This window comes from Hyposmocoma kahamanoa, unplaced genomic scaffold, assembly GCF_003589595.1.
Source record: "Hyposmocoma kahamanoa isolate Upper Pololo Valley unplaced genomic scaffold, ASM358959v1 172, whole genome shotgun sequence".
Lineage (NCBI taxonomy): Eukaryota > Metazoa > Arthropoda > Insecta > Lepidoptera > Cosmopterigidae > Hyposmocoma > Hyposmocoma kahamanoa.
In genome coordinates this window covers 362,611-374,463 of record NW_020653622.1, presented here as the reverse complement: position 1 = coordinate 374,463, position 11,853 = coordinate 362,611, and the positions used below count along the sequence as shown (strand labels likewise).

At 35.3% G+C, this 11,853-nt stretch overlaps 2 protein-coding genes across 2 annotated transcripts in view; both read left to right on the top strand.

The window, feature by feature from the left end:
- Positions 1 to 2,374, top strand: part of LOC113225751 (zinc finger protein 433-like) — a 6,809-nt gene extending 4,435 nt beyond the window's left edge. Inside the window, exons 4-5 of the mRNA XM_026458161.1 lie at positions 246 to 365; positions 1,050 to 2,374. Of these exons, the coding sequence (XP_026313946.1) occupies positions 246 to 365; positions 1,050 to 2,059 (1,130 nt within the window). The 3' untranslated portion in view covers positions 2,060 to 2,374. The remainder of the gene's footprint in view (positions 1 to 245; positions 366 to 1,049) is intronic.
- A 4,683-nt stretch (positions 2,375 to 7,057) lies between these two features.
- Positions 7,058 to 11,853, top strand: part of LOC113225750 (zinc finger protein 14-like) — a 13,800-nt gene continuing 9,004 nt past the window's right edge. Inside the window, exons 1-3 of the mRNA XM_026458160.1 lie at positions 7,058 to 7,208; positions 9,071 to 9,206; positions 9,862 to 9,990. Of these exons, the coding sequence (XP_026313945.1) occupies positions 7,080 to 7,208; positions 9,071 to 9,206; positions 9,862 to 9,990 (394 nt within the window). The 5' untranslated portion in view covers positions 7,058 to 7,079. The remainder of the gene's footprint in view (positions 7,209 to 9,070; positions 9,207 to 9,861; positions 9,991 to 11,853) is intronic.

The window sequence follows — 11,853 nt, the reverse complement described above, 5'->3', positions numbered from 1 at the left end:
AAGCAAGCAAAATTAGACAGTACTGCGATGACATTACAATTTAAATTCAACGTTTTAGCTTTTTCATATTCCTTTACATGTCACTACGTTTAAATATGTTGACTTGGGATATTTTTTTCGTGGTTTTTGTATTAGACCCGTCCTCCATTTATTTGTAAGTCAATGGTTTTTTATAATATATTTTATTTATTTTTAAAGATCGATAACCTTTAATACACCTTTTACATACAACATTTTGTTTATAGAGTTGCTTGCAGACATCAAATTGGAATTAACTAAAGAACAAACACCGGTTAAAAGAAAACGAAAATCTCGGGACCTAAGAGCAAAGAAGAAATCTAAAATTAAAGACGATAGTGTTTCAAGTAAGTGGTTTTATTTTATTTCCTTTTTAAGATTCCGAACGTTAATGGTATAATATAATAATCAAAATTTTAATAAATCACTGATACAAGACAGTGTACTCCATATGTAATTCCATTTATTAAAAAAAAATGCAAAGCGCTTAAAGGTCGGACCCGACTTGTGCCCATGCATCAGCATCGCGTCGAATAAATAGTATGACGATGTGACCACCTAACATCGTCATCCCACCTTTTTATCACCTTTTCTCTGGTTCTCGGCCACTTGTTTTCAAATTTTGAATCGTTCCTTAATTCCTTTGCCTCGCCATTCTCATTTTCGTCGTCACTTCCTGCTCAATCGCAGCAGCGAGCAGTTCAACTGCATTCTTAACTGCGTCTAATTTTGATCCTTTTACTGTTCTCGACCTAAATCATGTGCCAATTTTAATGTTAATACCAATCTGCAATTCTGTATAACTCGGACCTTTTGGGCCGTTCTTTCTTTTCCTTCAAACTATCGAATAAATTTTTGTGGACCGAAGTATCCTATATTATTGCCGTTATCCTGGCCACGGTGGTTTACAACCTTTTCAATACTAAACGTGTTTTCATGGGGTTTGTTCAGTACGCTATCCCAATCGCATTACTATACCCGTTACCTAGATACATAAAATTATTCAAAAATAACACCAATTACTTTTTCAGAAAAGCTGAAACAAGAAAAAGCGGAAAAAGACTGGATAAAAATAGCTGAACGACGAGGCAATGGACCCATTCTTAGAGAAAACTCGCTGAAACTAATAGCTAATTCTACAATATGCGTTTTCCAATGGAACAAGAGTCGCTACAGATGTTTTTGCTGTAAAGAACCGTTTTCGGACATGAATTTACTACGGGAACACACAAATACCAGTCACAGTGTAGAAGAAATAAGAAAAATTATTATAATGCAACAAAATCGCCTAGTCAAAGTCGAAATTTCGCTGGTAATCTGCAAAATATGCAATAAAAGGTTTGATAGTTTAGACTTCCTACGAGTGCACTTGGAAATTCATGGCGTAAAATTTGATATAAACGAAGATTTACTGGTCCCCTTCAAGATTGGTGCAAATTTGAACTGTCAAATTTGTGGTGAAAGCTTTCCCATGTTTCGGCATTTAAACATTCACATGAATAAGCATTTCCAGAAACAGGTTTGTCATATCTGTGGAGCTGCATTTTCGAATTTAGTCTTTTTAAATTTGCACAAAACCAGATCGCACAGACCGCTGAGTTGCAAAGAATGTAATATCAATTTTAACAATAAAATGGACAAGAAAGATCACGACGTAAATGTGCACAATCTTAAAATTGAGAGAAAATTGCGGTTCCCCTGCCCGTATTGTTCTGAACGGTTCTTTCAAGAGAATTTTCGCGTTCAACATTTAGTTGAAAAACACGGGATGATCAGACCGGAGCATAAATGTTCATTATGCTCTAAAGTGTTTATAACAAAGAGTTTGCTTAACAATCATGTGAAAAATGTTCATATGAAGGAGAAAAATCATGAATGCGACGTTTGCCATCATCTTTTTTATACCAAGTCTGATGTAGCAAGGCATAAAGTTACTCATACGGGAGAAAAAAAGTTCTCTTGCAACATGTGCAATACTCTGTTTTCCTCTAGAGATTCTTTGAGACGTCACATTAAAAGGACACATGCTGGAATGAACTGAAATAAAATAGATTATTTCGTCTGTTTAGAGGTAAAACCATATAAGTGACATTTTCCACAAAAAGGCTTTAATTCATATAGCTATGGTAAGAAAATCATAGCTATAAACTTAATAAGAGTTTTATCTGCAAAAAGATGGTGAATTTTTTACAACTGGTAAATAAATTAGAGATTTTTTTGTGGAAAATGTTACTTATGTGGTTTTACCTTTAAGCGGTGATTTATTATACACATTTGAGTTTTATTTATACATATTAAACACTATTTCGGGTGCACGAGTCTCCCCACGCAACGTACTATTCCTTTCCTGTTCGTCTGGCGCACCGTGGATGGGCAAGAATCGACAAACGGTACCTTAACGAGATGCCACAAGGGCGTTGTGTCGGCGTTGCGTCGGCGTTGTGTCGTCGCAACTGCGTTGTGCTACACATTAAACAGAACGACATATCCTTTCGCCATGGTGGTAAGCATTATAGCGTAGGTATGCCATCGATACCCTAAGAAGAACCCGTCATTGTGTTGCAATGCCACAGAGAAAGTACTGTCCTTTAGCTCTGCAAAATATGTCATAAACAGTGGCGTCTACTACAGAAACTTTTGTTCAATACCTCTGTGGCCGAATGGTTATCATGCCGGACTGCCACGCAAGAGGTCCCAGGTTCGATTCCCGGGCCGGGAGAAATATATGTTTGGCCTACATTTATTTCTCTCGTGAGTCTGGGTGTAATTTGTGGTTGTCTATGTGTGTCCATGGCACCCGCGACACAGGGTTTCCCTAGTGCGGGGCTATGTTGAGTGTGTGCGTCTTTTATTTTATTTATTTATTTAATACTGGATTCAGAGCCTGTTAAAAAGTTGCTTGCCTCATCTGGGCATCGCACCGGCCAAATGTGAAAAAAAAACTAAAAGGAATTAATTCTATTAGTCCATTAAAACAACCAGTATTTTAATTTATTTATATTCGTTCAATAATGAATTATAAAAATCCAAAAAAATATAATGCGGAACAGAAGTTGTTTTGACTATATCGTCCAAACACCTTCTTAAAAGGAAATGCCTACTAACTGCTCACAACGAAGGAAAGTGTAGTACGTAAAGAGTTTATAAGAAACAATATTATGTAGACATGGTTTTTACCAGTGCATCAATAAATGGTGTTTTGAAAATACTTTGGCGTTTACATATTTGAGGTGTCCCAATAATCCTTACAGTTGACCCGTTCGATCAGTGAGAGTCATAATGGCGGGTGTAACTTAACGAATCCTAACAAATTTGGCATCAAAAAAACGTACCTAATTTGTACTATTTAATACCTCTGTTGAAAAAATTTGTACCTCCATCAGAACAAAGTTATAGCAATATCAAAGGGTGTACCGTATTGACTGTCAATATGGCGGGTGTACCTCGGATTACCCGTTTGTTTAATAATTGTATAAAACTTATTCGAAAAATTTGTACCTTAACAGTACTCTGAAGTAAATGAACCTCCAGCTCGATCTGCTGGTTAGTTTCTGGAAAATAAGACAAAATATGTTGAGATTTCAGAGTGCCGTGTGCACCTTATCGAATCCTGACATATTTGACACCAAAAAAATATACCACAATTGTACTATTTAGTACTTCTTAAAAAACTTGTACCTCTATCATAACGAAGTTATAGCGAATGCTATTACAGTACATAAAGTACGTAGGTACTGTCCTTCCATGTCTCGCCCTGTATGTAGAAAATAAGATGCTTGCCATCTTTATCACCATCCGTACTATCAGCGGAGCTGACACAAGTAAAATTCTTGTGAAGTCCGAATTTAGCCTGACTGGACATCAATCACTCGCTAACTAAAGAAAAACTTTAATTTCTGACGTTAATAAATAAATAATAAAAGATATACAAGGAAATTTTAAACAAGAAAAATTTGATTATTATTATTATTTGACTATTATTTTCTTCCATTACAATAAAATCATTATTTGAAGAAACTGAGTCTAACAGCATTAAAAAAAATAGTCAATTTTATTCATTTTGTGTGAAAAATGTGAAAAAATTTTATTCTTGACCAACTTTTGTCCCGATTTTTTTCTTCCCATACAATGAAATGATCCTTCATGAAACTGAGTCGATTAGCACTAAAAAAAATTTGAACAATTTTATTCATTTTTATGAACAAGTATATAAATAAATACACCGAAATTGTTTTCCAAATCAAGACTTAATGATTCGACAGTTTCCTTGTATCGTCTATGGTTTCGGATGTCCCCTTAATGTCCCATTTAAGAAAAACACTGTATTTGTGCACAGTTCAAAATACTCTACTATAGGAAATGAAACTATTTTTCCGGATTTAAATCGCGTATATTTGTTTTTTCAAACAAACCGACGTTTCGGGCCTTTACAGGTCTCATGGTCACGGTTTGAAAAAAACAAATATACGTGATTTAAATCCGGAAAACTGGTTTCATTTCCTATGTGCAGGGCTGGGCAAAATACATGCTACATCTTAATTGAAATACAAATTACAAAATACTTCCTTAAATGTATTTAAAATACAAAATACCAAATACTTTCTTGAGGTGTATTTGAAATACAAAATACAAAATACTTTCATGGGGTGTATTTAAAATACAAAATACAAATACAAATTACAAAATACTTTATTAGTATACTTATCGCGACATGTGGAAACCAACAATTTCCTTCAAAGCATTTCCTTCCACAATACATATCTTGAAAAAGAAGTTTTAAATATTCAGTTTTACCACAATAAAACTGTTAAACCAATACAACCATACTTCAGAGCACGAAGTACGTATAATTATTATTAATATTCCTATACATGTCGAATACTGTATATACGTGTAAATGCCATTCATAACACGTTCACAACACAAATTAGCCGCTCACGCGATACGTTATCCCTGTCTACTCGGCCTATAAAGGATGCAAATTTGCAATTTAAACCAACCGCAAAATGGCGGCTATAACCCTAGAACCCTGCTACTCTAAGTTATAACCGCGAAAAGATGACTTTGACGTCTTTGACAATACCATGCACTGTTGCCACCTGCAAATGTGCTTCTACTGCATTGAATACGAGTATTTAAGATGTCGTGAGTGTTGTGTGTCGGTGTAGTGAGAACCCTAGTGCACAAATAAGTAATGAAGATAAAGTGCGGGTAGTTAGAAAAACGCGCACAACTAGAAGATGCTGACACCCGCCTCTTCAGTCCCTGCGAGACCATGGACGTTGCAATATGTCCGAAACGTCGAGGTAAATAAAATATGTTTATACGTGATTAAGTCCCGAATTAAAAATCAAATAATTTCATACTTCATTTTTTGAACGTTCCGCTTTACACAAACGGACGCACGCACGCACGCACGCAGGCACGCACGCAAGCAGGCACGCACGCACGCACGCACGCACGCACGCACGCACGTACGCACGCACGCACGCACGCACACACACGCACTCACACACACATATACACATACATACATATAATAGATACTCTTTGCAAAAAAGCAATTGATCACTTGCATTTACTTCGTCATTTACAACGACTTCAATCAAATTACATATATTTTTTGTATGTAGTTCTTCACACATAATACCACCACGAAGGTTGGGGGGGTCAGTTGGGGGGTCGGTTAGTGTGCCGGTTGGGGGGTCAGTTAGGGGCTCAGATAGGGGCTCGATTAGGGGGTCCGGTTGGAGGTCGATTAAGGTGTCGGTTTGGGGGTCGATTAGGTGTCGGTAGGGGGTCGGTTAGGGTCCGGTTGGGGGGTCGGTTGGGGACCGGTTAAGTGGTCGGTTGGGACTCCCTAACCGACCCCTTAACTAACCTGCTAACCGACCCCCAACTGACCCCTAACCCTCAACCGATCCCCTAACCGACCCCCTAACCCACCCCAAACCCATCCCCTAACCCATATTCGTAATGACACTTTTACTTGATAGTTTCGGTTTTAATTGTTAGTTTCAATTGTTTCTTAGAACAACTAATAAAATTAATCAAATTGCAATTAAAATCAATTCAATCGAAATCAATTGCAATTGAATAGATTTTTTAATCTGATTGAAATTTAATTGATTAATGCCCAACACTGATATAAATCTATGCACGTCACACAATAGGCTGTACATTGAAAAGAAAAAAGTATTTTGTTGAAATGTATTTTACAACGAAAGTATTTGAAATACAAATTACAAAATACATTACGGTCAGGTATTTGAAATACCAATTACAAAATACATTTTTAGGGAGTAATTGAAATACAAATACAAAATACGTATTTGTATTTTAAATACGTATTTCAAATACAAGTAATTCAAATACTGCCCAGCCCTGCCTATGTGTAACAATCGCGAAAACCTAAGAACTCGATACTCTACTATAGTTAGAACAAAAATACTTCACCTAAGGTTGGACCGCGACTTTCAATACACTTCAATCGGTTTTATTTGGGATACATTGTTTAGTGCTGATAAAATCATATTTATAACACTTCTTTAGTATGGACGCTGTACTGAAGTTTACTTATAAGTGGGTGTTAGTGAGCGCTTTAAAGAGATTCTTTTAAACATTTAATTATTCATTCACAATGTGTGTCCATAACCTATAGCAAAAACAAAATTACAAAAACCGTACGATTCCCGCCATTACCGTGCTTTTATTCCTCGTTTAGAAATGTGAATAAAGTTGGCATTTATAATGTGAAACTTCCACTATACTAAAAAAAACGTGTAATTTATAAACGAGAAAGAAGATTCACAACTTGTCCTAAAGGATGGAAAATTCTTTATTGCATAATGCAAATATCACTTCTTCCAGAAAAAAACACATTTTCGTTTAGAATTAAACAATGTACAAATGTCACAACATTTAACATTTATTGATTGATTCAAAACATGGTTATGTTGTTATTTTAACAAAAATAAAAGTTTTTTAACAAAACGACGGAGCCATAGACATAAAAGTTGAAGTTGAAGTAATAAACTGCTAGTTCTAAGTATATAATAACAATGAATTTGTCACGGGTGTGTCGTTGTTGTCTCTCAGAAAATTGTTATAAAGATATTTCTAGCGAATATTTCTATGCAGGCCAAAAAGAAGTTTATTCTGATTTGTTATTTGAAACCTTCAGCCTAACCGTGAGTTTATAGAAATTTTTCTTATTTTTTAACTGCCCCCTAATAAGCTTCCCACTTTACGATTTGCTTCCCGAAAATGTTCCGCGCCCAATAAATATCAACTATTTCCTGGCCAACGCACACTCCACTAGTATTCACTTTATATGAAAAATTCCCATTTTTGAAGTCTTAATTTTTTAGAAAAATGAATATTCTTCATTCTTCCCGTATTCTCCCAATATCTTTCGTATAATTTTATTTCTTTTTCCATCCTCCATGATAATTTTCTACGTTGCTGGTCAAAAGTTTGTTACTGAACAAAAACGATGCCTAACTTTCTTTTACTAAACGATTTTATTTTTTTATTTCATTCTAAATAAAACTTCCTAAAATATTTTCCAAAAGAAAGAAAATAACATGAGCCCTCAAATTATATTTTTATAATGTCATTAAAAAACATAAAATGAAAAAATAAGATAATATAACCGTCAATGTGCATAATAACCGCTTAAGTATTTCATAACCGGCACTCTATCTCACCACTGCACTACATGTCTTTCAACCCTGACGTTGGCGAAATCGTCGCGCGAAACGACAGAGCCATAGATACAAAAGTTGAAGTTGAAAATAAAGCACGTTCAGAACCGTCTGAATTTCGAATTTCGTAGCACAACTGACCTTTTCATAATCACAGTACCTACATCATAGAATGCCTCAAATGAATGTAATAACATTACTGGCCGCTTTCTATATTTGATCCTGAATCTATGATTGTTTGCTATCCAGATTTTATTTGATCCATCAATTGCTGCCAGATCTGTATTTCAATATGTCTATCTCGGCTCTAGCTTAAAAAGAAAGGATCGGTTGTAAATTTACGCCCTCTCTGAAGTTTAGTTCCACGCAATCAAAATGGTGTTTATGTTTCTAAGATTGATTTATTTATACATGGATGTTACATGTGCTTTTGGCAAAAATATAAATTGATTGTAAATTTTCAAGTATAAAATATTTAAACCGTCAAACGAGTGGGACGGCCATATAGGAAGAAAAAAATAAAGGGACGGCGCGCGGCGGCGGCGAAATGTTAGTGTCAATCACAGACCACATAAATACTGTGTCAATTTATGTTTTGTTGATGTTTGTTCGTATTCGTGACTTGATAAATAATCTAAATTATAAAAATACCGTTTTGATTTGACTTTGTTAAACGGCATTATTTGATTTAAAACAAATTCAACTTTCTCAATTCAAAATTCAATTTTGTTCAGCCTAAATTTGAATGTAAATTCAGCATCAGTTAAACTTGCCATGAAGTTTATACGCCTAAACGTTCTTGAAAACACAAGCTACTCTTGGTCGCTGTCGCTATTGTCCCAGTCCGATAACCGAGCAAATTGTTTAAGATCACAGTCGCTATCACTTAAAAATAACTTCCATCGTCACATGATTGCACAGTACAATCGATCAAAATTGGCGGATCACTACTATAGATCAAATATATTCAAATTCCGATTTATCGAACCTATGGATCGATATTGAAAGCGCACAACTGTCACTACCATACAAATGTAAATCTAAAAATGCCATACGCCCTCCAACAGATCGATTGAAACAAAAGATAAGAATAACGATCCATAAATCGGTTAGTGAAATAGTAAAAATAGGATTTGGATTGATTATTCAAGCTCAGATAGCAAATTATGGATTGAGATTTAATATAGAAAGCGGCCGTAAGCAAACAATTGAACATTTTACGTAAAGTAATCTACATCCCAACTCATACATCCCACTGCTGAACACGGGTCTAATCCAAGGACAGGGTGTAAGCTATTGTTTACCGTTGATTAAAAAATTATCTTTAAGTATTTATATTTTTTCAGATTTCATACTTAGAAGATGAAAACCGACTAATCTGTGAAGAATGCATTGAGAAGCTGAGGGCAGCTGCAGCATTCCGAAAGCAGGTGGAGGACACCGAGGAATCCATCTGTAATATATCCAGAGGACTACAACAGGGTAAACATTTCTCAAATTGTATTTTTTTATTCTTTGGCAGTCTTAATTGCACCAAATAAATAACAAAAGAAATATTAATCTACATAAAAGGTGACTAAAAGTTTAGTACTTAAGGAAGGAAGCCTGTGGATAGATACAATCTAAATTTATTATCTGATACCCTTACGTAAGAACCATCTCTAATTTAAAGTACTACATACACACAGACACAAACACACCCAGGCAACCACACTGCTGTAAAGTTGCCTGCTTATCGATGGCCTACAGGATATATTACAGAGAGTGTCCAATGGAAATGCATGATCTAATTCTGTCTTCCCCATTCCATCATCGTGGGACTATTAATACTTTTACTCAATTTCTCCACATATGTATAAAAATGAAATTTTTAAATAAAGTCACACATTCGTGGAACAGCAACGTGTTCCACAAATCTGTGATTGTATTTTGGTTGATATTTATTTAACCTTGCTTGTTCAATGTTTGTTATTTTTTTTCTTATAGTGTAACTTTTTGTGCTTATCAAATAAAAAAGCTATAACTTTGTATATAAACATATATTTTATTCAATATTTCAAAAGAGTCCCAATGAAGAATAAAATTCACTTAAAAATCACACTGACCTCTAGGGCTCAAACTATGTATTCCTTTATAGAATCCGTACCACAGCCAAAATCAGATTTCAAAGAATTGGAAGAAACATCAGAGCATGACTCCGACTTCATAGATCATTTAGTGGATGAGGAATTCACATGGCAAGATGACCAGATGGCAAATGATGAAGGTAATGTTTTATTTTATTATATCAAGTGACGGGTCGTACAAGTCTTGGACCTGATGAGTCAAAGTCAAAGTCAAAGATTATTTATTCCATAGGTAAAATAAATTTACACTTGAAAACGTCACATTTAAGCTACTGCTCGTTCACTACGCTGACCTCCCTGAGAAGAACGAGCAAGAAACTCTAGGGATTGCTCTTTTCAAATAAACTTAAATGCTATGGAATACACTTTGAATCAAATTTGTGTGGATTCTGGAGCCATGTCGTCTTTCCATACATCTTTATCTAACACGTAGTCTTCAATTTTGTAATATGATTTTTCGATCAAAATATTTTTAATGTAGTTTCTAAACTTAGGAAATGATAAACTTAATATATGCTCCGGAATCTTATTGTAAAAACGTATACAGTTCCCCATAAAAGAGTTGTTTACCTTGGTTAAACGAAATCGTGGTACCATGAGTTTGGACTTAGCTCTAAGGTTAATATTATGGATATCTTCTTTCTTATTGAAATTATGTATATTTTTACGGGCATATAAAATATTTGAGTAAATGTACTGTGATGCCACAGTCATGATACCAGTCTCCTTAAAAGTTTGAGTCTCTGAGACTGTTTTGACTCTGAGAGATACCCGAGAGCCTAGACGGTACACAGAACGAATCGCTCGTTTTTGCAATACAAATATGGTTTGAATATCCGCCGCTTTACCCCACATGAGAATCCCGTAGGACATTATACTATGGAAGTAACTAAAGTAAACTAGTCTAGCAGTACTAACATCGGTAAGCTCACGTTTTCTGCGGACTGCGTATGCAGCGGAGCTTAATCTGCTGGCCAGGCACGATATATGTGGAAACCACTGAAGTTTACTATCTAAGGTCACTCCCAAGAAGACTGCTTTATTAACAAGGTCTAACTTTTCTCCGTTTATTTCTATGGTTGGACTAGTCGATTTTACGTTAGGTAATTCAAATTTAACACATTTTGTCTTCTTGGCATTAAGCAATAAATTGTTAGCATTAAACCAATAAACTACCTTAGAGAGGGTATCATTAATACGGTCATAGTTATTGTCATGTCTGTCTGTTTTAAAAATCAAGGATGTGTCATCAGCAAACAACACTATTTCGCAATGGTCCTTAACAAAGAATGGCATATCATTAATATAAATCAGAAATAAGAAAGGTCCAAGTATTGAGCCCTGCGGAACACCCATTTTTACTGGAGAACCCAAAGAAGTCACTCCATTTATGTCTACTTTCTGAATTCTACCGTTGAGATATGACGAGACAAGTTTCGACGCCTTGCCATTTACACCGTAATGTTCCAGCTTCCTAATAAGAGTATTATGATCAACGCAATCAAATGCCTTTGAGAGGTCACAGAAAACACCAATAGCGTTCTGGGACCTTTCCCAAGCATCAAAGATGTGTTTCAGTAACGCTACCCCCGCATCGCTAGTCGATCTACCACTAGTAAACCCGTATTGTTCACTATGAAAAATATGATTCCTACCGAAATAGGACAGTAATTGAGTTAGCATAACCTTTTCGAATATTTTACTTAAAGCTGGTAAAATTGAAATGGGCCTATAGTTGCTAGGATCAACTTTCCCACCGCTTTTGAATAAGGGAATAACCTTGCTGTATTTCATTAAATCGGGAAAAACACCTTCGTCAACGCACCTATTGAAAGCTACAGCTAAATGTGGGGAAATGAGATTAATAACTGAGTCTATAACTTTAGTTGATATGCCCCAGAGATCTTCAGTTTTTTTAACATGTATTGACTTAAAAGCTTTTATGATGTCTTGTGGAATTAAATAAACTGCCACAAACGTTAACATTTTCCTTTAAGAGATCA